At 38.7% G+C, this 27,004-nt stretch overlaps 1 protein-coding gene and 1 pseudogene across 1 annotated transcript; one reads left to right on the forward strand and one right to left on the reverse strand.

The window, feature by feature from the left end:
- The first annotated feature begins 8,673 nt into the window (after nt 1–8,673).
- LOC131352046 (pyruvate kinase PKM-like) lies at nt 8,674–9,298 on the forward strand (annotated as a pseudogene).
- A 2,098-nt stretch (nt 9,299–11,396) lies between these two features.
- On the reverse strand, nt 11,397–17,471 carry LOC131351601 (trans-1,2-dihydrobenzene-1,2-diol dehydrogenase-like). The gene is made up of 7 exons (XM_058387050.1): nt 17,317–17,471; nt 16,149–16,260; nt 14,407–14,570; nt 14,069–14,321; nt 12,885–13,009; nt 12,652–12,802; nt 11,397–11,586 (listed from the first exon to the last, which is right to left on the reverse strand). The coding sequence occupies exons 1-7, from the start codon at nt 17,404–17,406 to the stop codon at nt 11,477–11,479; spliced, it is 1,005 nt and encodes a 334-aa protein (XP_058243033.1). The 5' UTR covers nt 17,407–17,471; the 3' UTR covers nt 11,397–11,476.
- Nucleotides 17,472–27,004: the final 9,533 nt, after the last annotated feature.

Raw genomic sequence — 27,004 nt, forward strand, 5'->3', positions numbered from 1 at the left:
AGTAGTGTTTTTTTTAGATAAAGATAAAATATTGAATTAAATTTGTGAAATAATTCTAACTAAATGAGTTCTCTGTATTCAATATTATAGATTTTTTTGGTTGCAAAAAACTAATGATTTAGTTATTAATTATAAATAAATTTAAATTGATAATGTATTTGAATTTGCTGTATTTTCTAGTCTAAATTTTATAATAATAATAATAATAATAAGGATTTTATTTATTAATAAATAATTAATAAATTAAATAATTATTATGAATTTTTTTGTAGAAAATCTAGACAAAAAACACAGTGAATTCAAGCAGATTATAAATTTAAATTTATTTATAATTAAGAACAACAACATTTGTGTTACAGAATAATTCTACAGTATTGAATACAGATAACTCTCATTTAGTGAGAATTATTTTACAAATTGAATTCAATATTTTATCTTTTCTACAATATATCATTATCAACATAGACATAAAACTTAATAAAATTAATGCCACTGAATTTATTGATTAATGCCACGGATGCTCTCCAAACGTTCTACATAAAACCATTTTCTAGATAATAAGGCCACAATAACTCACTTCTATAAATTATATTGTTGCCACAAGATACCAAAGCCAAGGACTTAATATGTTATGGAACATACTTAATTTTGTAGTCTCCAGTTAATTATTAGGTCAGAACAGGCAAAAACGTCTCCTCACCTTGAGAATTCATTTAAGGTGATGCAGACTAATGTAATATCATTAATCATCTCTTTGCTTAAGTCCAGGCTCATAGCTACAAAGCTGGAATGAATTGAATCCTCTGTCTCTGTCATTATAAAATACAGTAGATCCCATGAGGTAAGTACTTCATGGCTTTGCAATAGATCTTCAATAGTATGATTAATAATAGTATAAGCATTTGTTGGCAGAACTCATTAAAAATTAATCATCAAAATATTACGATTACAAATCCAGTGTTGGTTACTTTGGATTATAAACCAACACTAGGCCAAATTTGAGGGTTTGTTGTTTCGTATTTCAAGGCACAATGCAGCTGTGCTAAAAATAAATAGCTATCAGTTTTCAAACAAGTTTTTTGGGCCAATCATAGTGTATGTTTTGTTATTTAATGCTAATCATAATTCTGGTCATTTAGCAAAAAAGATTCCATGTGTCATCACCATAGACATAAAGTGAAGAAAAAAAAACATTTTACATTTCCTCATCCAGAGCAACTTACATTCTTATCTGATTCTTTAGGTATCCAAGCAATTGAGGGTTAAGGGCCTTGTTCAGGGGCCCTGCAGTGGCAGCTTGGTGGACCTGGCAATCAAACTCACAACCTTTACCACTAAGCTGCTACATTCTCCCAACTCAAAACTTGTCTGGAAAAATTTAAGTTTTTGTTCACTATTCTAACCTCACTGAATTTATTTAACCTGAAATGTGTACATCAGTATACATCAGTTCCACCTGAATGGACTAAGTAACATAGATAGATAGATAGATAGATAGATAGATAGATAGATAGATAGATAGATAGATAGATAGATAGATAGATAGATAGATAGATAGATAGATAGATAGACATGTTTTCATGCTCGAAGGCCAAGCCCATGCTGCCTAGAAAATCAACTTAATAATGTACATAACCTGATTCTGAATATGCAAATCTTTCCTTTGTAAATACTCAGAAATGTTGGACTCTGAATCTAACCCATAGTTTCTCCAACTAGAAATCTATACTCATCATAAACAGAGGATCAAAGATTAAATCTCTGCTGTTGACCGTCAGCTTTCAATATTGGGTCTGCCAGATGTGAAAGGTTTGACACAGAGCCATGTCTGCATTCAGCGCTCCCCGCCAGTCTAGCAGTAGGAAGCAGTTTTAAAGCTTACACCAGCAGGGATTCCCAATCAGCAGAGCAAAAAACCTCGAATCAGTGGGCTGGAACATTCAATTAGTCACCAAGATTTCTAAACAGACAATTCACACAGAGACAAAGAAAAGAGAACTGAGCAAAACTCGATCAGAATCGGATGCCGGTTAAAAACAACATGAGAAGTGAGATGTTGTTGTTGTTGTTGTTGTTGCTGGATATTGGATTGTTTCAGTATATGAAGGAACAAATTTGGCAAAAATCAGTGAATCTTTTTAATTATTATAACCAGAATATTTTATTTGTGGTCAGTCAGTGTTATGGGATGAGGTCAACTACACTATATTGCCAAAAGTATTCGCTCACCCATCCAAATAATCAGAATCAGGTGTTCCAATCACTTCCATGGCCACAGGTGTATAAAATCAAGCACCTAGGCATGCAGACTGTTTTTACAAACATTTGTGAAAGAATGGGTCGCTCTCAGGAGCTCAGTGAATTCCAGCGTGGAACTGTGATAGGATGCCACCTGTGCAACAAATCCAGTCGTGAAATTTCCTCGCTCCTAAATATTCCACAGTCAACTGTCAGCTGTATTATAAGAATGTGGAAGTGTTTGGGAACGACAGCAACTCAGCCATGAAGTGGTAGGCCACGTAAACTGACGGAGCGGGGTCAGCGGATGCTGAGGCGCATAGTGCGAAGAGGTCGCCAACTTTCTGCAGAGTCAATCGCTACAGACCTCCAAACTTCATGTGGCCTTCAGATTAGCTCAAGAACAGTGCACAGAGAGCTTCATGGAATGGGTTTCCATGGCCGAGCAGCTGTATCCAAGCCATACATCACCAAGTGCAATGCAAAGCGTCGGATGCAGTGGTGTAAAGCACGCCGCCCCTGGACTCTAGAGCAGTGGAGACGCGTTCTCTGGAGTGACGAATCGCGCTTCTCCATCTGGCAATCTGATGGACGAGTCTGGGTTTGGCGGTTGCCAGGAGAACGGTACTTGTCTGACTGCATTGTGCCAAGTGTAAAGTTTGTTTTATGATTATGGTGTGGGGTTGTTTTTCAGGAGCTGGGCTTGGCCCCTTAGTTCCAGTGAAAGGAACTCTGAATGCTTCAGCATACCAAGACATTTTGGACAATTCCATGCTCCCAACTTTGTGGGAACAGTTTGGAGCTGGCCCCTTCCTCTTCCAACATGACTGTGCACCAGTGCACAAAGCAAGGTCCATAAAGACATGGATGACAGAGTCTGGTGTGGAGGAACTTGACTGGCCTGCACAGAGTCCTGACCTCAACCCGACAGAACACCTTTGGGATGAATTAGAGTGGAGACTGAGAGCCAGACCTTCTCGTCCAACATCAGTGTGTGACCTCACAAATGCGCTTCTGGAAGAATGGTCAAAAATTCCCATAAACACACTCCTAAACCTTGTGGACAATCTTCCCAGAAGAGTTGAAGCTGTTTTAGCTGCAAAGGGTGGACCGATGTCATATTGAACCCTATGGATTAGGAATGGGATGTCGCTTAAGTTCATATGCGAGTCAAGGCAGGTGAGCGAATACTTTTGGCAATATAGTGTATCATCACTGGTCATGAATGAGGAAGATTAACTAAGTAATGGTTAATGTCTTAACCAGATAAACCAGTGTTTATTGTTATAAAGTTGAAAAATAATAAAATATCAGTAAGGAAATAAAATACTTAGTGTCAATTCCAGTGATATAAATATCATAAGCAATAACAATGTGGAGAAAAAATACTAAAATTTACTAGAGTTTTAAGTTGATAGATAGATAGATAGACAGACAGACAGACAGACAGACAGACAGACAGATCCATTTTCTGTACCCGCTTTATTCCTAATTAGGGTCACGGGGGATCTGCTGGAGCCTCTCCCAGCAGACATTGGGCGAAAAGGCAGGGGTACATTGTCGGAACTCGGAGCCCCCTCCGAGTGGACATATCACAGGGTGGAATTTTGTTTGTATCTATTACTCTTAGCTTTTCCCAATAACCTCCACAATCTATAAAACTTAGCCGAAATAAAAGAGATCTCGGTCAACAGATGAGAAGAAGCAGGTTTCTTTATTCAGTCATGCAGTCAACAACATGCATATCTGAAGAGAGCAGCTGGTCTCAAAAACCCCGAAAAAGTCCCCTCTACTTATACCCCAGGCGCCCCGGGGCGCCTCCTTTTCTCTAATTTAAATATTTCCAGCAATTTCCCATTATATTCAGTGTATGGCTACTTTAGTCCCTCCTTCCTTAGTTTACATACGTTTTCCCAGTTCCCATTATTTTCGCATTTGTCCCGATACCGCCCCTAAATTGATACCATCCTCCCCTCGATGACGTCAATTTTCCTCCTCACCAGTTCCCCTTATTTTTAGGCTAAGTCAACCATTTTTATAAAAATTGGCGCTTACTTATAGGCGCCACTTCCTTATTGACTTCATTTGACCATCACCTCTTAAAGGTGCTTCCTCGGCTCATCCTGACCTCGCGCGTTGCCCCCCACAACAATGTGTAAGTACCTTGCTCTCTTCCTCTATGTCATGATGACTTTTCTCTCTACCTACTTGATCTAAGTTTTGTTTTACTAATTTTAAACTAAGCTGTGCCATTAAGCTGCCTCATATCCTTTCCTCTTTTCATCACTGTTGGTTGCTAGTATTCCAATGCTATTGTCTCCTCTACCTGCCTATCACTGTCATGTCACAGTGACCTGGCCTACTTCCCACACTGTGTTCCTCCTGCCTTAGTACACGCTCTCTTTTTTGCTGACTACATAGTCACGCAATATGCACTTCACTCATCTTCACTCATTTCCCATTATTTTTTCTAGCTCAGTCAGCCCGCCGCGCTATCTTCCGGAGAAGTCCCAGGGGTGCTCTGCGACGCTATCGCCAGTATCAGCTATCCTGTTTGGCCATTGAACTTACTGGTTTCCTGGAGCACCTATCTGAATCCTCTATTCCTGAGTCTCCTTACCTCGCTCACCATATCGTGAGAGATACCGTCTGTCTTGATCAGAGCACCCAATTTCACCCCACAACCTGTGATCAGTCTACTCAGACCTTCTACTGGCATTGGACACGCACCACCTCTCAAGGCGTCCAGACTGAGGATTTCCCTGTTGAGATTTCCTCTAATCATTCTTCCTCTGACTCCTCTTCATTTCCTAATTCCCCTGACATTCCCCAACTTTCTCCTGAATTTGTGCCTATGCCTTACAGTGTTCATGATATTCCTCAGTCTTCTCCTGACTATTCGCCCCCAACTTCTCCCACTGATTATTCTCCAACTTCTCCTCAGGATCCCGAGATTCCGTCTTCTACAACTGACCCTCCGGTCCCACTGATCCCATTGGATAGGCTGGCTGACTGAGTTGTAACTCCTAATGTTTCAATAAATCTCTCCTCTTTTCTGTTCCTTCAGTCCCAGTGTGGTTATTATGCTAGCATGCTGCCATTAATAATTCTGCATGTTTATTATGAAGACTATGAGGCTATATCTGATTATTATAGCTATTTTTAATCAGAGTTAACTACTTACTACGTAATAAATGGCTAAATTATTCTTGATAGATACACACTACTCTTTAGGCAGAATATTGCCAAGTCAGAGCTTAGAGCATTGAGTACATTAGCACTTAAGCTACTTTTAAGGCTAGGTATATAATTCAAAGCTGGGTATATTATATTTTCTCCGACAACATCCTGGACAGGTCACCAGTCCATCACAGGGCCACAGATATTGACAGACAACCACACTCACTCACTTTATTTATCCCAATGGGAAATTTACAACATACATACATAAACGTACATAACATGACGCTGCTAGCTTTAGCATGGAAATGCTGCATTTTTTTATTAAAGGTTGTAAATGAATCACACAACGTAGGCTACTATAAAAGACATTTTAAGACATCTTGTCCACCAGAATGTCGTCGGCCATGATGGAAATCTAGCATCGGTGCCTGATAGCCCCAGCACTCTACCACTATGTCAGCAAAGCTTCAAGTGTTGAGTGCATGAAGTGTCCATGACGTGCATGAAGTGTCCATGACGTGCATGAAGTGTCCATGATGTGCATGAAGTGTCCATGATGTGCATGAAGTGTCCATTGCTTAGGGTCATAAACTGAACATTCCACACTTCATTCTTTTTGGTTGTGCGTCATACAGATATTTGAAGTGCACTTCTTCTTCTTCTTCTTCTTCTTCTGGAGTTGAAGGTGTTTCAACATCACATACCTATATAATACAGATAGCTTAAAAGTAGTGTAGATGCATTTGAGCCTTTTTAAATATTAGAGAAAAAAGGCTAGTCTTCAAGGTTTTAGGTAAGTCAGGAGATTTATGTGGAATATAACTGCAACATAATGTATATAGCCACGGCACTGCAGGATCACCTTATCTTAACTTTATTAAATAAACTGAAGATCTCAAACACATGAATTTGATGGAAGACATTATGATGTATGAGCTAACAGGATGAGCTAATCTAACCCAAACAGTTAGCATCGGGTTTCCATTTGCAGAAGACACGCAGTGGGATTGACTTTTCAATTATAATGCAGACTGACAGGCAGGGGTTTGCTCTGATAGTGTGTGCTGATTGGATTGCAGTGACAGTGAGAAGGCTCAGGTGAGAAGCACATAAGGTGACTAGACGTAATGACTCTCTCTCTTTCTCTGTCTGACTCTCTCTCTATCTCTTTATTTCTCTTTGTCTGATTCTCTTTCTCTCTCTCTGTCTGACTCTCTCTTTCTCTCTGTCTGACTCTCTCTCTCTCTCTATTTCTCTCTGTCTGACTCTCTCTCTCTATCTCACTGTCTGACTCTTTCTCTCTGACTCTCTTTCTCTCTCTCTCTGTCTGTCTGTCTGTCTCTCTCTCTCGCTGTCTGACTCTCTCTCTCTTTATTTCTCTCTGTCTGACTCTCTATCTCTCTATCTGACTCTCTCGCTTTCTTTCTGTCTGACTTTCTCTCTCTGTCTGACTCTCTCTCTCTCTCTCTCTCTCTCTCTCTCTCAACACTAAATAGGTATTGATTTTGGACTAATATGCATATCATAGATGATTGATGCATGCCACGACTGACTCTCACTCATGATCTTGGTATTATTTATGCTCCTGGAAATAATAACCAACATTATCGTTTCGTTAAATATTCGTTCAGGTTTTGTGTGGGACGTTTAATAATAATTATATCTCCGTACATGTTAACATGTTGTATGAATTATTTGTGTTGGTAATTTTTTAGAAGGTTTAAAAATTTGTAGGTGTAAAATCTGCAGGAAACTATCCGCCCTTTTTTGCGTAGGAATACATCCGCGTGTTCTGCCTTTTAAAGTAGCGCCAGTCAGTTTCTCAGATCACCTTGAGGAAGCTCAAGGTGCCTTAATCACAGATTTAGCCGCTGGTTTTAACATTACAGGCTAATAAAGATAGACGTTATGTGCTTTTGACTAATGAATTAACGAGCAAGCGATTTGGCAGGAATGGATGTGACGTTACTTAGCATTACTTATTACTTAGCTACCTTGGCTGAATCCCAAATGTCTCTGTATTAAATAAATAGTGGACTATTTAAGAGTGTACAACACCTTAATTTACCACCTTAACTAGTGTGCCTATGTAGGGAATAGGGATCTATTTGTGAAACAGCCCATGATGTTATTACTTATTACTTAGCTACATTGGCTGATGTGTAACAGTGATGTGTAATGAGATACGAGACTGCAGGCAATAAAGGACTGTAATTTAATCCATTTAGTCAAGTAAAGGCAAAATATTTGTTAAACCTACTTTAGATCATGGCTCAGCTTTTCAGCCTGATTACTTATTTCTATAACACTCTAAAATGGATGATTGTGTTTTATTTCTTTTGCAAACTATTTGTCCATTTACATCTACATACACTATATTGCCAAAAGTATTCGCTCACCTGCCTTGACTTGCATATGAACTTAAGTGACATCCCATTCCTAATCCGTAGGGTTGAATATGACGTCGGTCCACCTTTTGCAGCTATAACAGCTTCAACTCTTCTGGGAAGGCTGTCCACAAGGTTTAGGAGTGTGTTTATGACCATTCTTCCAGAAGCGCATTTGTGAGGTCACACACTGATGTTGGACGAGAAGGCCTGGCTCTCAGTCTCCGCTCTAATTCATCCCAAAGGTGTTCTATCGGGTTGAGGTCAGGACTCTGTGCAGGCCAGTCAAGTTCATCCACACCAGACTCTGTCATCCATGTCTTTATGGACCTTGCTTTGTGCACTGGTGCACAGTCATGTTGGAAGAGGAAGGGGCCAGCTCCAAACTGTTCCCACAAAGTTGGGAGCATGGAATTATCCAAAATGTCTTGGTATGCTGAAGCATTCAGAGTTCCTTTCACTGGAACTAAGGGGCCAAGCCCAGCTCCTGAAAAACAACCCCACACCATAATCCCCCCTCCACCAAACTTTACACTTGGCACAATGCAGTCAGACAAGTACCGTTCTCCTGGCAACCGCCAAACCCAGACTCGTCCATCAGATTGCCAGATGGAGAAGCGTGATTCGTCACTCCAGAGAACGCGTCTCCACTGCTCTAGAGTCCAGTGGTGGCGTGCTTTACACCACTGCATCTGATGCTTTGCATTGCACTTGGTGATGTATGGCTTGGATGCAGCTGCTCGGCCATGGAAACCCATTCCATGAAGCTCTCTGCGCACTGTTCTTGAGCTAATCTGAAGGACACATGAAGTTTGGAGGTCTGTAGCGATTGACTCTGCAGAAAGTTGGTGACCTCTTCGCACTATGTGCCTCAGCAGAGAACGTCCTTTGGCTGGACTACAAGAACATCACTAAGGTGGTGGAGATGGGCAGCAAGGTCTACATCGACGATGGCCTCATCTCTCTCCAAGTCCAAGAGATTGGTGAGCATGTTTCCGATCAGAAGAGATCAGAATCAGAAATAAAGTGGACGAAAAAGTGTATGTACTTGTGTGTATGTAATGTCCACCTCTGTGGTTTATCCAAATCATGTTTCTAACAGGCTCTGACTACCTGATGTGCGAGATTGAGAACGGCGGGCAGCAAGAAGGGCGTCAACCTGCCCGGGGCGGCCGTCGACCTGCCCGCCGTCTCCGAGAAGGACATTAAGGACCTGCAGTTTGGAGTGGACATGGGAGTCGACATGATCTTCGCCTCATTCATCTGGAAAGCAGCCGACGTCCACGAGGTCAGGAAGGTGCTGGGAGAGAAGGGCAAGAACATTAAGATCATCAGCAAGCTGGAGAACCACGAAGGAGTCCGTCGGTGAGCGATAAAACTGCTATACATGAACACCACCATGCCTTCTATCCATAATTTCAGTTTTCTTCAGGAATTTAGCTTTGTATATGAATACACAAGTTTATTTCATATTTTTCATCAGGTGTTGATCGATTTTCTATAACAGCATGGCTTGGATGGTATTAATTATTGTGTTTATATGTTAGCATTTCAATAGTAATGACTCCAACAGGAAATTTTATGAAGTTTATGATTAAAATGTGTTGAGGTTTATTTTTGGAAGGAGCCTCCATTATCAATGCTTTGTTTTGCTTAGAGAGAAAAATATAGAGGCTATATTAAGTACACATCATAATGTGTGTTTATTATAAATAATGATTACACATCGTCCTTTAAAAATGTTAATCATTGGAAAGTGGAGTAAACCACTTCTGGAGTTGCTGGTATTGAAAATTAACCTGACCAATCAGATTAGAGATCATATAGTTCCATTTTTTTTTTCTGCCAGCACTAGCATGCATATCCTTTAGCTGGAATATCTGAATATGTATTATTATATATTTCAGTTGCTGAATTGTTTGATTGCTGATATTGCTTACTGACAGGTTTGATGAGATAATGGAGGCCAGTGATGTCATCATGGTCGCCCGTGGTGATCTGGGTATCAAGATCCCCACCAAGAAGGTCTTCCTCACCCAGAAGATGATGATGATGATTGGACGCTGCAATAAAGCTGGCAAGCCGATCACTTGTGCCACATAGGTTGTCGTTTAATAAGTTTGTATTGTATCTCTAGTGTGTGTGGGAGGGGAGGTCCAACCCCCACCTGCCCGGATGCTCGAGAACAGGAAAAGTAATGCGTTACTGTTTCTTGTCCTCTGTTTCCAGATGTTGAAGAGCATGATCAAGAAACCTCGTCCCACACGTGCAGAGGGTAGTGACATGGCTAACGCTGTTCTGGATGGAGCTGACTGCATCATGTTGAGCGGAGAGACTGTGAACTCTCGCTCTCTCTCTCTCCCTCCCCCCATATAATGGTCTAATTTCAGACTATGAATTAATTAAATCAGTTTTTTGCATTATTTTATTCACCTTTAAATTATTACTCATGGACACCACTGACCACTACTATTCTGTTCATTTGCAGGTCTGCTCACTTGCTTTCCCGGTACCGCCCCCGTGCCCCCATCATCGCGGTGACACGTAACGGGCAGACGGCCCACCAGGCACATTTGTACCGTGGCATCTTCCCTGTGTTTTACAACACTCAACCTTGCCATGGATGTAGGTAAGAGGACACTAGAAATTTAAATTAATTAAATCATTTAAATTAATTAATTCTATAGATGCATAGAATTTCTTTTATGCTTCCTGATTGAACACTGTTTGACTGACATCCCCCCCATCCATCTGTGTTATTTAGGCAAGGCTCGAGGATTCTTCAAGCGTCTGTCTGTCTGTCTGTCTGTCAGTCAGACCGCAGGGTGATGGAGGGCGTAGGTCAGAGCTGCAGTACTCCACATGCACCCAGTATTCTTCGAGAACATTCCCATTGGCTGCAGAACCAACAGAGATGTGCTGAAGCAAAAGAAGGGTACACTAGCAGCTCTCGCTTCTCCACCTTCTTTCACTGTGACCAAGTGTAAAGGAATGTATTTGCAAGTGTGGTTTTTGTCTCTGGACATTTTTATTAATCTGTGTGTGATTTTTTTTTTTCCTTCTCCCTCTTCTGCACTGCACTCCCACTGCTACTGTAGGCAATGTTACATCCTGTATTATACTTGACATTGAGATGTTAGGGTGTTGGGGGAAACCAGCACTTCATAATATATTATATATTATATTTTTTCTCCTAATCTGAGAAATGGAGTCAGATGCTGTCAGGAAGAAGAAGAGAAATTAAAGTTCGCACCAAATCACACTTCCTCCCAGGCTCTACTCTTTCGTGCTCGCGTTTCGTTCTCGCAGCAACTACGTGTACCGAGCGTCTCATATCTACACGCTTCTGATTGTGAACCTAGGATTTAAAGTATATGTATTGTGATATCAACTTTACTCTGTTGCATTGTCCAAGACTGGTTCAGTTCATTAAAGAGAAGAGCACCTGTCATGACTCTCTGTTCTTATTACAGTTAAGTATTAAAATTGAGCATGTGTATGTAGCCTGGAAAAAAACATTTGGTGACATTTACCCCAACCCTGATGCCCTGTTACCATCCCAGTTAATTAAGAAATCAATTTATATAGTCACAAGGGGCAAAAACATTTTTATTTTGTATTGATGTGAAGTAAACTACTGGCACAGCATCATCATAAGAGGTATAAGGTTACTGGTGGTCTTGGCTGTACACTACTCCGACTTGCCTCCTGCATTCATCCATTATCTCAGCCAGTAGAGCCGAGTCTGAGTGAGACATCCGAGAACTCTCCTTCAGTCCTGAGAGGGGGGGGAAAAAGATGACATCCAGGATAAAAAAAAATCCACATTTAGGGTAAATGATAAATCTCAGGAAAATTATGTGGAATTATTGTTCATAATGCAGTCAGATTGAAGTAGGATTAAGCTACGTTCATACATACAGTGATTTTATTACTCCAAGTCGTCGGTAGGCGATTCTACATCTGGTTGCCATAGTGATCATGTTTATCAGTGAGTGGGTGGAGCAACTAGCATTCCACTTGATAAGAAACTGGTTTTCTTGTCGCTTAAAATGAAACCTTCGGGTTGTAGATTTGACGTTTAAGTTTGTGTATAAAATTCAGCAGAGTATATCTGCACCATGTAATATGAGACTCTACAGTATTCACTCCCATTGGTAGTTGCTGCTCCATATTTGCACCTTTCACAACACTGGAAAATGATCTCCGGTCTCTGTAAGTGTAAACGTAGCATTATACCTTGAGCTAGGGTTCTAGGCTTGTAGACACAAGGAACTCTTAATGCTTCAGCTTCATACCAAGACATTTTGAACAATTTTATGCCGCCAACTTTGTGGGAACAACTTGGGGGTGACTCCTTCCTGTTCCAACATGACTGCACACCAGTGCACAAAGCAAGGTTCATAAAGACATGGATGAGTGAGTTTGGTGTGGAGGAACCTGACTGGATTGCACAGAGTCCTGACCTCAACCTGATAGAACACCTTTGGGATGAATTAAAGCAGAGTGAGCCAGGCCTTCTCGTTCAACATCAGTGCCTGACCTCACAAATGTGCTTCTAGAGGAATGGTCAAAAATTCCCATAAACACACTCTTAAACCTTGTGGAAAGCCTTCCCAGAATAATTGAAGCTGTTATAGCTGTAAAGGGCTAAATTAAATTCTGTGCTCTTTCAGTGTGACCTTGAATTCGAGAGAGAGAGAGAGAGAGAGCACCATCTGGTGGTTGGTTAATGAAACTAACAGGTCTGCAATCAGTTAACGTGCATGTTGGATATTATTTAGTTAGTGATGCCACATAATCTTGACATTTCCATATTTGGGAAATTTAATTCAGTCCTCACCTTTAAGAAGACACTGTCTCACTTCTTCAGCCTCGTATCTCATACCAGTGCTGTTAATGAAGTTGAGAGGCAGGTACGGTTCAGGTACTGGGTACTGAGTCTCTTTCCCATTTACAATCAGTGATGTTGGAGACCACATATGAGCAGGAACCTGGTTAAAAACATGACCCGTGAAAACAGGACCACAATCTGTCCAGAGCCATTCAGCTGGAAAAAAAGAGCTAGAACCTTACTCTGATGGTTCCTTTAGTCCCGAAGATAACGGCTTTGTTCGGGAGATCCATAGCTATCGTGCAGGTGCAGACCGCTAATCTTCCCCGAGAGAACTTCAGCGTGACCACCATGCTCTCGTCCACTCCTGCAGCACACGTCAAACATTCAGAACGGAAGAGATGAAGAAGCTTCACTCATTCTCTCAGTCGTTTCTTTTTGTTTATTTATTTTCCCCATTTTACTTTTTCCTTATTGGTTTTTGCTTCTTTCAGTAAATGCTTGTGGCTTTTGGCACACTACCAAAATACACCAATCAGGCATAACATTATGACCACCTGCCTAATATTGTGTTGGTCCCCTTTTTGCTGCCAAAACAGCCCTGACCCGTCCTGCACTGTGTATTCTGACACCTTTCTATCAGCACCAGCATTAACTTCTTCAGCAATTTGAGCAACAGTAGCTCGTCTGTTGGATCGGATCACACGGGCCAGCCTTCACTTTCCACATGCATCCATGAGCCTTGGCCGCCCATGACAGTGTCCCCGTTTCACCAGTTTCTTCCTTGGACCACTTTTGATAGATACTGACCACTGCAGACCGGGAACACCCCACAAGAGCTGTAGTTTTGGAGATGCTCTGATCCAGTGGTCTAGCCATCACAATTTGGCCCTTCATCAAACTCGCTCAAATCCTTACACTTGTCCATTTTTCCTGCTTCTAACATCAACTTTGAGGACAAAATTTTCACTTGCTGCCTAATATATCCCACCCACTAACAGGTGCCATGATGAGGAGATCATCAGTCTTATTCACTTCGCCTGTCACTGCTCATAATGTTATGCCTGATCTGTGTAATTTGTAGTATTAAAATATATATTTTTTGTGAGTGTTGTGGCTACAATGCTAAAACTCCGACCAGTGAAGACACATTGATAATTATTTTCTATGATATTATACTCATGTGTTGAAACACGTGTATTGAACAGAGCTTTGTCTGAATGCGTGTGATGATAACATCACACGACGTACGAAAAATCGCAAGCTCCTACGAATATCGCGAAGTTGCGTAAAATCCTGGAGGAACTGATTTCTTTTTAAAGGATTATCCTAAATCAATTCTCAACCACAGCTGGAATATTCCAACTGCTTTCACACGGCTGTAACACATTCAGCACAATCTTTGGTTAGAACTCCTAGCACCTACCTGTGTCCAGACAGACTCCAGTAGCCTGGACGCTCTCGGGTTTCTCTCCGTCGTACACCATGAGGACAAACTGCAGGCAGTAGATACCGATATCGAGCAGCGCGCCTCCTCCCAGCTCCTTCTCCACAGAGCGAGGGATGTTCTTCAGAGACGCCCCGAAATCCGCTCTCACCAGCTTCACCTCCCCTACCGCTTCCTGCCCCAGCAACCTGGAGATCTCCATCGAGACGGGAAAGAACCGCGTCCACACAGCCTGGAGGGGGCAAATGAGGGGAGAAATGCTGTGAGGCAGAGGCATGCTGATGGTCAAACACTTAGCTAAGCTAAACATTGCTTACTTCCATCAAGAAGACCTCATTCGCCTTAGCTGTGGCCACGAGCTCCTTCACTTCTCTCAGATTCATGGCTAGAGGTTTCTCACACAGAACATTTTTCTTAGCACTGAGGAAGATGAGGCCTACCGGGTGATGATAAGGGTGGATGATGCCCACGTATACCACATCTGCAAAAAAAGAGAAAGTCTGTGATTTAATAATGCTTCCTTATAATATCTGCAATCTGACAAATCTAAAGGCTCAATGGTATGTAAGTCTGCTGCAGTGCATAAGTATTTACCCCCTTTGACACATTTTGGACATAACTGTGGCTCTGCTTATCCAAAAAAAAGGTCTGCAGTGGTCAGTATCTATCAAAAGTGGTTCAAGGAAGTAACAGTGATGAACCGGCAACAGGGTCACGGATGGGCAAGGCTCAGTGATGTACGTGGGGAGCGAAGGCTGGCTCGTGTGATCCGATCCAACAGACGAGCTACTGTTGCCCAGATTGCTGAAGAAGTTAATGCTGGTTCTGATAGAAAAGTGACAGAATACACAGTGTATGATGGGTCAGGGCTGTTTTGGCAGCAAAAAGGGGGAGGAACACAATATTTGGCAGGTGGTCATAAAGTTATGTCCAGTTGGTGTAGTGCGATGATGTCATATTTCAGTCCATCGTCTTAAACCATGATCACAATTACTGGTTTCTTCCTAATCATGATCATTAATGGTGAGTCGCTAATTTGAATCACGTATAGTATATCTATATATACTAATAGTAATGCTAATAGTATATCTATGTACCTATCTACCCCGAGTCAACTTGCCTGAGGTCATTCTGAGTCCTGCATCTGCCTCAAAATGGTAGTTTGATCCTCATCCCAATCCCATTCTTATTAAACTGACTCAAATCTGTTCTGTGAGCTGGGTTAAAGAGCAGTCCTGTATGAAATCACAGCTCATGATGTCTCTCATTTGCATGATTATTATTCTTCTATTTAATGAATTATTAAAAGGATTAGCCACCTCATTAGACTGGATATTTTTTCCAGATTGGCCTCAACTGGTTTATAAGTGAAGTTTGTGAAAACCAGTAAGTAAGATCTATGAATCAAATTAGGAACCTACAATGAAGACTGTATTATATCATACAGGTGCACAGGGAATGTATATACTTATTACACTGGAACACAATCACTATAGACATAAACTGAAGGATCGCAACGCTCTGATCCAGCATTTTTATACACAAAACTTATAAGTTTACATTCTCTGTATACCTCAGTGTGTGTCTATTCATATATTACTCAGTATGTTTACATCCCGTGACATTTTAATGCTCTCTCATCATATGCAAATCCCTATGTTTGACTACTGATCAGCCATAACATTATGACCACCTGCCTAATATTGTGTTGGTCCCCATTTTGCTGCCAAAACAGCCCTGACCCGTCGAGGCATGGACTCTGTGGTATCTGGCACCAACACAATATTAGGCAGGTTGTCACGACTGCAGTTTTTTTATACACCTATTTAATTTGTTAAAATGGATGTATAGTTTGCACCACATTATATGTGACTTGCACTTTAAGAATATACCTCTCTAATTTCGCTGGACTCAGTATAGTGACCATATAAGATTTTAAATCCGTTATTATGTCCTATTTTATTATGATATTATTTATATGCCAAACAACAATTCTATCGTATTTGGCTTGTAGATGTAGAAATAAATGTCACATTCAGGTTGGTGATGAACTCCATACCGATGTCGGGATCTTTGGCCAGTTCCTCATAGCTGCTGTAGACTTTAGGGATGCCGTGTTTCTGAGCGAATTCTTCAGCTCGCTTTGAGTCACGGGCTACCACAGCAACTACCTGAAATTCATAATGAAAAGGAAACTGAAAATTTATTGACATTTTTGAGGGAGAAAACAATAATAAAGGTAAAATTGTGTCTGTAGTCACACATTAATACACCGATCAGGCATAACATTATGAACACTGACAGGTGAAGTGAATAACACTGATGATCTCCTCATCATGGCACCTGTTAGTGGGTGGGATATATTAGGCAGCAAGTGAACATTTTGTCCTTAAAGTCGATATGTTTGAAGGAGGAGAAATGGACAAGTGTAAGGATTTGAGAGAGTTTGACGAAGGGCCAAATTGTGATGGCTAGACCACTGGATCAGAGCATCTCCAAAACTGCAGCTCTTGTGGGGTGTTCCTGGTCTGCAGTGGCCAGTATCTATCAAAAGTCCTGCATTAAACGATCTGATGCTAACATCTTGGTGTCAGATACCACAACTCACCTTCAGGGATCTAGTGGTGTCCATGCTTTGACGGGTCAGGGACGGGTCAGACAATATTAGGCAGGTGGTCATAATGTTATACCTGATCGGTATATATTCTTGAAGAAATTTTAGTCTGTGTGGGAAAACTAAAGATAAGACTAGAGATGTAAAATTTCCAGAACAAGGGAAAGATCTTATAGCTGGGAGACTTCTGGTTTCTGTAACATTACAAGCTGCTAAATAAATAAAATAAACTTTTCTCACTCATTATATGCAAAACTTATATTGTGCCTCACTTTAATAAATACCAAAGTGTCAAACTGGTGTGATGTAAACAGAATAAAACTAAAATTATGCAATAATAATGCACATCACACCACCTCGGCGTTGATTATTTACCTTTAAAGCCACGCCCACAATCGCGTCGAAGTGGAGTTTGTAGTTGGAGAAACTGCGCGTGCATTAAATAAATCGTTTGTTTGCTTGTTTGTTTGTTTACTACAGAACACCTCTGTCTAATCCCTGGACTTTGCACACTGTTTTACTGCATTAGAGCATTCACATTCATTCGTTGTCAAAGTGAAACCAGACTGATTAAACCGGTCTAAAAGTGTAAAAGAGTGTGTATCTGCACTACCTGGTGGTCTTCAGGAGGAAGAGTCTTCAACGCTACTGTGAAGTCGTGGCTGATTTTCCCAGCGCTGCAGATTCCCCACCTGACTGCCATGATGGCGTCTCACACACAAACACACACTCACTCACTCACTCACTCTCACTCTCTCTCTCTCTCTCTCTCTCTCACACACACACACACACACACACACACACACACAGACACGAGCGAAATGGAGGCGTTTCCTAATAGGACTTGTCATATATAAAGATGACCAGAAGAGGGCGACAAACTCATGTATTATTCCTTTAGGTTTTCTTTGGAGCATTTTAACATGAGAAATGACCAGGAAGGGAAATTACTCTTTAACACCAAACCGTGACATCCTCTAAAACCATCAGACTGACCAGCTAGGACCAGTCTGACCTACTAGAACCAGAGTGAATGTGATCTTAGAAAACCCTATAAAACTATAAAGCTGAACAGTCTAATAGCCTAGTAGCCTGAAAGTGACCAAAAGCTCAGCAAAACCATCAAACCTGAACAGCATGACCAGCTACAATTAGCCTGAGAGTGCCCAAAACCCTTATACAACCATGAAACCTGAACAGCATGACCAGCTACAATTAGCCTGAGAGTGCCCAAAACCTCAATAAAACCATCAAACCTGAACAGTCTGACCAGCTACAGTTAGCCTAAAAGTGACCAAAACCTCAATAAAACCATTAAACCTCATGAACAGCATGACCAGTTACATTTAGGCTAAAGTAAACAAAACCTTCAACCTTGGACCAGCTAAAACTAGCCTGACCTGCTAGAACCAGCCTGAAAGTTTATCACTTTACATGCTGAGGAAAATGCATCTGGGTTTACAATTCAGACTATCCAGTGCTGTGAATGTATCTGGTCAAAGTCACATTATAATGTCAAAAGTTTCAGGTGCTGTTCTTCAGGGGTTTGGGTTTGGCCCCTTAGTTCCAGTGAAAGGAAACCTTAATGCTTTAGCATGCCAAGACATTTTGGACAATTTAATGTTCCAAACTTTGTGGGAACAGTTTGGGGATGATCACCAGTGCACAAAGCAAGGTCCATAAAGACATGGATGAGTGAGTTTGGTCCCAGAGCCCTGACCTCAACCTGATAGAACACGTTTAGGATGTATTAAAATGGAGACTGCGAGCCAGACCTTCTCATCCAACATCAGTGCCTGACCTCACAAATGCGCTTCTAGAGGAATGGTCAAAAATTCCCATAAACACACTCCTAAACCTTGTTGAAATCCTTCCCAGAAGAGTTGAAGCTGTTATAGCTGTAAAGGGGCAAGCCAACTCCATATTACATTCATGTGCATGTAAAGGCAGATGTCCCAAAACTTTTGCCAATATAGTGTATCTTTTCTATATATTTAACTAGTAGTAACATAACCTAACCATCTGTTTCTCTGTTGTAAATAGTTAATATAATACATTTAAAGAAAGAAAATATATAAATAAGCAGAATGAAATATATAAAGGAATATTAAGGATCTACCCATCAACAAAAAATCAAGTTAAAAAAGAACGGGAAAATGTGATCAGTGACTTGGACTGAGGCAGGGTTATTGATTTTGAGGCTTGTTCAAGTATTTCATGGCCTTATTGATTAGAGAGGTCAGAGGAGAATGACCAGACTGGTTCAACCTGACAGTAACTCAAATCTGTATGACCATGTTGAGCAATGTAAATGTAATCATGTCAGGGTCCGATATTAATAACATCAAGTCAAGTACAAATATGCCAACATAATGTTTAAAAATAAGTAAGAAAGTTGAACATAATTTACATTTTTATTAACCAGAAGGTTGGAGAGGAGTCTCCAGGACAGTTTCAGAGCATTTGGTAGTTTTTAGGAAGATTTCATGACTCAAGTTTAAAGAATTATTATTAAAGATGACCTTAACACAGCTGGATTTTTAGATTTCAGTTTCTGGATTTCAGTTTCAAATTTTATTTTTCACATACACAATCATACACAGTAGGACATGTAGTGAATTTTATTTATTTATTTATTTTTTTTACGATTGTTCCATGATGGAAATAAAATTCTAACACTAGAATATAAAATATAAGAAACTACATTTTAAATAAAAATGTAAAAGTAGAATATAAAATATAAATAATTTAAATGAAAATGTACAACTTGAATATAAAATATAAGAAATTAGAATTTAAATAAGAATGCAAAACTAGAATATAAAAATATAAGCAATAATTTAAATAACATGTAAAATTAAAATATAAAATATAAGAAATAATTTAAATAAAATGTAAAACTAGGACATAAAATATAAAAAATACAATTTTAATAAAAATATAAAACTAGAATATAAAATATAAAACTAGAATATAAAATATAAATAACTGAAATAAACATGTAAAACTAGAATATAAAAATGTAAGAAATAATTGAAATAAAAATGTAAATCTAGAACATAAAATATAAGAAATAATGTAAATAAAAATGTAAAGCTAGAATATATAATATAAGAAATTACAATTAAATAAAATATAAAACTAGAATATAAAATATATGAAATAATTGAAATAAAAATGTAAAACTTGAATATAAAATATAAGAAATACAATTTAAATAATAATGTAAAATTAGAATATTAAATACAAGAAATAACTTAAATAAAATTGTTAAACTAGAATATAAAATACAATTTAAATAGAAATGTAAAAGTAGAATATAAAATATAAGACATTACAATTAAAATAAAAATGTAAAACTAGAATATAAAATTTAAGAAATACACTAGAAGCAAAGAAGAATCTAAAATACAAAACTATCAAGTATAAAAAGAATAGAATATAAGAATATAATACAAAATATAATATAAAATAGACTATAATTACACATTATATAGAATAAGAATGGAGTGAGCAGAATAGTGATAGTATTGTGTGTGTGTGTGTGTGTTTGTGTGTGTGTGTGTGTGTGTGTGTGTGTACCGTGAGATGGGTGGATGCGTTTGGACAGAATATAGTTGAAATATTGACATAGTTAAAGTGTCAGTAATACAATGAGTTCAGTTTAATGTACTCCTTAAATGTAATCTATGAATCTATAGAAAAAAAATTGGGAATAGTTTTACTGCAGTGAGTTACAATTGTTCTTAATACTAAATACTTATCCTTCAGTATATCAGCTTGTTTTTATTATTATTATTATTATTATTATTATTATTATTATTATTATTATTTTATATATTTATTTATTCATTTACTTATTTTGTTATTATTATTAGAAATGCATGCAGTTGTGTAATTATAGATATAAAAATGCTAAAGTTGTTAAATTCCATACACAAGCCCATGAAAAGCATTATAGCTAGCAGATAGTGAAGATAAGAGATTTATCCATTATTTGTTTAATGGGTTCACACATCTGTATACACCTGCTGATGAATAAACAGTGAAAAAAGCACTTCTCTCTTCCTCTCTGTTTTGGCCTGTGATGCTAGTAATCCATCAGTAAACAGTAATTTGGGTCCACAGGACATTCAGTTAGCAGTAATTAAAGCTATGTCTGGTCCAGCCAATATCTCAGTGTTACTAATTTATCTGAAAGGTTTATACACAGGTTTCCATTTAACCTCTAAACAGCATGCAGCATCCTGGACGTCTTTGTGAAATGGCCTTAGAATGAACCCTTCAGCTGCATGCTGTTGTGATATGGAAACTTACTTTTGATCAGGACTACAAGTATTTAAAGAAAATGCATTCGCTGATTTTTTCTATTTTAATAATATGTAGGTATTTTTTGTACCACTTAAATACAGTATTGTGTGACGATACATCTCATGTAAATCCTCTGCAGTCTATCTGTATTCCACAACAAACCATATTTTGTGCTTTGCATATTGATCTGCATATTTTCCCACAAGAGGTCCTTGGTATTTGGAGGAACTGAATCTTGTTTTTGAAAAAAAATGTTGTGTATTTTTGTGTGGTGAAAAATGTATGATGCTATTCAGCAACATTGCATGATAAAGGATTATCCAAAAATAATGAAATAAAATAAAATAAAATAAAATAAAATAAAATAAAATAAAATAAAATAAAATAAAATAAAATAAAATAAAAATTCATTCACATGAATGTGATATGACAACTATTTCTATTTACATTTTTAAAATCTATTTATTTTCATTTCATTTCATTGTCTGTAGCGCTTATCCGATCTATACCCAGGTCATGGGGAGCCTGTGAGAACTCTCAGGAGTCATCGGGCATCAAGGCAGGATAAAATTTATTTATTTATTTATTTATTTATTTATTTATTTATTTATTTATTTATTTATTTATTTATTTATTTCTGTCAGTTTAATCTTTCTTGTTTTTTCTTTTAATTAAAATTTTTTTTTGACATATTTTTAAGAAATCATTTAGAGTTCTTGGCCACTGTTCCTTTTAAATAATAAGTATTTAAAAGTATTTAAAGTCTTATAGATTCTTATGTTATTCCTCATTTATTTTCCAATTGTTTTCCACATGCAGAGTGCTTTTTCACCTTCCATTTAGGTGAGCGAAAGAAATGAGATCTAATTATGTCCGAAGCCATAACCCAGTGTTATTTCTACACTTTCAAGCACTGATAATGTAGAGAATATTTATATTCATATAATATTTATATTTATATCACTGCAGATTTAAGTCCTAAATATGTTAAATACTGTATATCAAAGTTATTTGTATTTTAGAGTTAAATTCATTTGATTATTTTCCTGAAGATTATGTTTCTATAATCGTGTCAAAACTCCATCTGCCTCTAGGGGGCAGTATTGAACCACAATAAAAACTTTTAAAGCCTTGCTTAAAGTTCTACTTCTTCTTCTTCTTCTCCTTTTTCTTTGGTTGCTATATGTTTATCTACATATTTATTTATTAAAAACATGATATAAACAAAGAAAACATAAATATTGAATCTGTAATAAATAAAGTGCTGAAGTCTTTGTCCTTTATATTTTCTTGATTGCTGTGTGTTTACTGAAACTTGCCTACACATAATTCTGACCTGTGTGTGTGTGTGTGTGTGTGTGTGTGTGATGGCTCTAATCGATGACTCTTGGCCGACCTCTCTTTTGTACCACTGCTCCTAGAGGATGCTGGGAGCTGAGTGCTGTTGTCATAACGACAAAGTACCAGCTGGTCAATTTGCATACAAATGTATGCAGATCTCATATCTGTATCACACAACCTGGTTGCTATGGGAATGTCCAGTTTGTCGCGAAATCTGTCTGTTTTTACGGAAATTCCTCATAGAGGTGATGGGGTCAGTGATGTCACAGGCAGGAGTGAAAGAGAGACACAAATGAATATGAGTCTTTATTTACAGAATATTCAGGTTCTTGTTTGGTCAATTCACATGACAGCTGAGGAGATTTTTCATGTGTGTTTGTGTGTGTGGGTGTGTGTATGTGTGTGTGTGTGTTTGTGTGTGTATGTGTGTGGGTTTAGACAGGCTGGACTGATATGACTAGTGAGTGACACCAAACCCTGATGCCCTTGATAAACCATAATCCCTCGCTGAACAATAACAATGATCTTCAAAAGGGATTAGTTTTGATAAAGTGGAGTTTACTGATGATAAACCTAGTGCTCCAAGTGCTCCGAATGCCCGCTACCTAATATTCCTAGCCTACAGAATAAAATCAAGCTTGTCCTATTGTCCAAACATGCCATTAATTTCACTGTGTATGGATTTAAACTTACTAGTCTGTTTCAAAGTCTGTTTCTATTGGGTTTGGTTTAATTTTCAGATGTAACCCCCACGAGTCCTACTGGCAACCTGGGTGGCAGGCACACTAACAAGGAGTCTAGTGATCAGGGGAGTGGGGTTTACCTGCACAACACCAACCACCGACCTCTGTTACACTCACCCCCATCCGGGTCATGGCATCAATGTAACCCCTGATGGTCCTACTCGCACCCGCTCCGAGCGGGTCTCTGGTATGGGAGGCGGGCGCATTAACAAGGAAGCTAAAGATTGCAGTCACTAGCGCGCCTCTTGAGATCAGGGGAGTGAGGTTTACCTGCACAGCACCTACCTCCGTTACACTCACCCCCCTAAAGCTCACTCCCATCCGGGTCATGGCACCAATGTAACCCCCAAGGGTCCTACTAACACCCGCTCTGAGAGGGTCTCGAACCCGGGTCTCAGGCCTAAACCTCAATCCCATCTGGGTCACAGCACCATCGTAACCCAAAGTACATCAGAAACTGAACTCACTCACACAGAGCTGGCACTAAATAAATGACTAGATATTCATACAAATAATGACTAAAACATTCCGTTAGTCATTTCCACGTTTAATGCATAAAACTAGCTAGAACCTAGGACCTGTAACGTCTCCTGTTATAACACATCCACATGAAGTTTCAACATTTGGTATGTTTTGAGATGCTTTTCTGCTCATCACGGTTGTAAAGAGTGCTTATTTTAGACTTCCTGTCACCTCGGGAAATCCAGAGAGATCAGCAATTTCCGAAAGCACAGGATCCCATTTATCCCCCATTCTGATGTTGGATGTGAAAATGACCTGAAGCTCTTGACCTGTATCTGCATGATTCGATGCACTGCTCTGCTGCTACATGATTTGCTGACTGGATAATTGCAGGAATGAGCAGGTGTCCTATTTAAGTGGCTGGTGGGGTGAGGGGATATTTGAGGATGAGCCTGAGTGAATTGAGGCAATCTGTGGTAGTGTTGACAAAAATAGAGCTGAAGGAATTGATGGACATGAGCAGATGATTGCTGTTATTGTTATTTAGAGTGTTTATGACCATAAATACAGTCTCTTACCTGGTTATGAGCTTAATAACTGTTATTGCACTAATGTGTTGCGTCAATGATGAGGCTATATATCGTCCCTGCATCCTTTCTTTCTTTCTTTCTTTCTTTCTTTCTTTCTTTCTTTCTTTCTTTCTTTCTTTCTTTCTTTCTTTCTTTCTCTCTCTCTCTCCCTCTCTGTGAGTGTGAGCATCCTTTTATTAAAACTGCATGCACCGTCACTATCCGTGTTCTGTTGTCACAGTGAGATGAGCTGAACTGTTGCACTATGTGACCTGTCACTGGGCTTACTATAATGCTGCCATGACCATGAGTGTGAAGGTGGCTAATCTTTTACCCACACACACACACACACACACACACACACACACACACATACACACACACACGTTTGTCTTCTGTCCTTGCAATGATCTTTCTATAGCCTTAACATCACAAACCAAAATAAAAACCTTTGGTGATTTTAGGATGTTTTGTGTTGTTTTGTTTTGATAAAGCTAAATAAAATGCAGTTTTCCAAAAGTTTAAGATATTTCAAAATGAAAAAGCCTTATTATTATTATTATTATTATTATTATTATTATTATTATTTTATTTATTTATTTTTTTTAAATCAGCCTTAAACTCATTTGGATATATAAAGGCACTCCAAATTGATATCAGGTGCATTGAGTTTGCATTGATTATCTTGAGATGTATGTAGAACTCAACTGGTGTCCACCTTTAGCAAACTCACCCCCCTAAACTTCACTCCTAACCTGCAAGGGTTACACTCACCCCCTAAACCTCACTCTTATCCAGGTCACAGCACCAATGTCTCCGGTATGGGAGGCACACTAACAAGGAGGCTAAAGACTGCAGCCACTAGCATCTGTTGCTAGTGCACCTCTTGAGATCAGGGGAGTGTGGTTTACCTACACAGCACCTACTGCTGGCCTCCGTTACACTCACCCCCCTAAACCTCACTCCTGTCTGGGTCACGGCACTAATGTAACCCCCGCAGGTGCACTGAGTTTGCTCTGATTATCTTAAGATGCATGTAGAACTTGACTGAGTGTCCACCTGTAGCAAACGTGTGTGTGTGTGTTTGGATAAGGTCCTATAATTCAAAATGCATTTAAGACCAAAAACCATGCCATGAAGTCCAAGGAACTCTCCATGATCAAAGTGCTTGGAGATCTGGTTGAGTATGAAACCATTTCTAAAGCTGTGAATATTTTCAAGAGCACAGATCAGTCAATGTGAAATAAAAGAACCACCAGGATAATTCCTAAACCTGGCTACATTAGCACATAAACTAGGTGAGAAGGGCCTCAATACTCAATAGCCACTCTAACAGAGTAGAGAGAACTTGCCTGCAGGACAAAAGACATCCATTCATGAATCAGGGCTTTGTGCTAGACAGCATAGACATCAATTCATTAACTGGTGAAGCATGGTGGTGGTAGCATGATACTATAAGGTGTTTCTCAGCCCAAATGCAGCCAGATTGACCTAAAATGCATGCTGAAATTCATTCATCCAAAGCATATAGCCATGATAATGCTTACAGACACCTCAGTGAATGTCCTAGAGTGGCCCTGCTTGAGACCAGACATGAATCCTTCTGTGATTGTAAACATCTGTGGATAGACCTGATGCTGCCAGGTGAGAGATAAAAACACCCACTTTATGAGAAATGAAATACAGTATATATGACCAAGCAGTTTCTATTTTTGGTTTAAATTTTTAGTTTTATTTTATAAATTTTTTTAAAAATTTATTTATATTTTATTTATTTTTACTTTTTCATTTTTTCATTTTCATTTTATTTATATTTTTGTTTTTATTATATTTAATCTTTATTTAATTTTAATTTCATTTTTCCGTTTTATTATTTTTTAATTGTTTTTTAATTATTTTATTTATTTTTCATTTATATTTACATTTTTTTTTTTATTTTAATTTTATTTATATTTTTATATTTAATTTTAATTTTTATTTAATTTTTCCATTTTTTAAAATGTTTATTTATTTATTTTTATTTTATTTTCATTTTTAGTTTTTTATTTCAAATGTTTAATTATTGAAATCAATTGTAAAGAAAGACATTTTTGCAAAGAATAGTCGATTATTTTTAAAATTATGTAAGCTCATCCAGTATAACGTGTTTGAGCATGATAAACATTTCTAAAATATTTATACACACTGCATTGCTGATTATTCTGTCAATCCACATCCACATTTTCTTGCTTAAATGGCATGATTAAGTGCTGTGTGTGTGTGTGTGTGTGTTCCTGATAGCATGTGGAAGGAGACGCAGTGTTCTTTTTTCCAGCAGCTTTGCACATTTACAGCAGAAGCTCAAGGTCACAGGTGTGACAGGAGTGTAGAGTGTGTGTGTGTGTGTGTGTGTGTGTGTGTGTGTGTGTGGATTCCGGTGCATGTATGTAACTGCTTATGCTTGGTGGGGATCAGATGTTCCCACGGTGATAAGAACATATGACAGTTTTGGTATCATGGGGACATTTGACTGGCCTATAAAATATTTGATCTATTTGAGCCATACATTTCTTTTAATAGATGCTGAGGTTAAGGTTATGATTTGCTGCAGTGTAATGTACTGTAGTGTGTGGGGGAAGGGGCATGAGGATAGGAATATTTGGATGGTCCCCATGAGGAAAAATGCTATTTTTAAAAAATTGCAGCATTTATTTGAAAATAAGAGACAAAAAAACCCTCTGACATTACTAACATTACGGTTTGGGTTAGGGTTCGGTGTAGCATAGAAGCTTTGTGATGTCAATATAAGAACCTCACAAGGATAGTAAGACACGTGTGTGTGTGTGTGTGTGTGCAACAGAGAAAGATGATAAATGTGGAGCAGAAAAAGAAGAAA

This window comes from Hemibagrus wyckioides, linkage group LG04, assembly GCF_019097595.1.
Source record: "Hemibagrus wyckioides isolate EC202008001 linkage group LG04, SWU_Hwy_1.0, whole genome shotgun sequence".
Lineage (NCBI taxonomy): Eukaryota > Metazoa > Chordata > Actinopteri > Siluriformes > Bagridae > Hemibagrus > Hemibagrus wyckioides.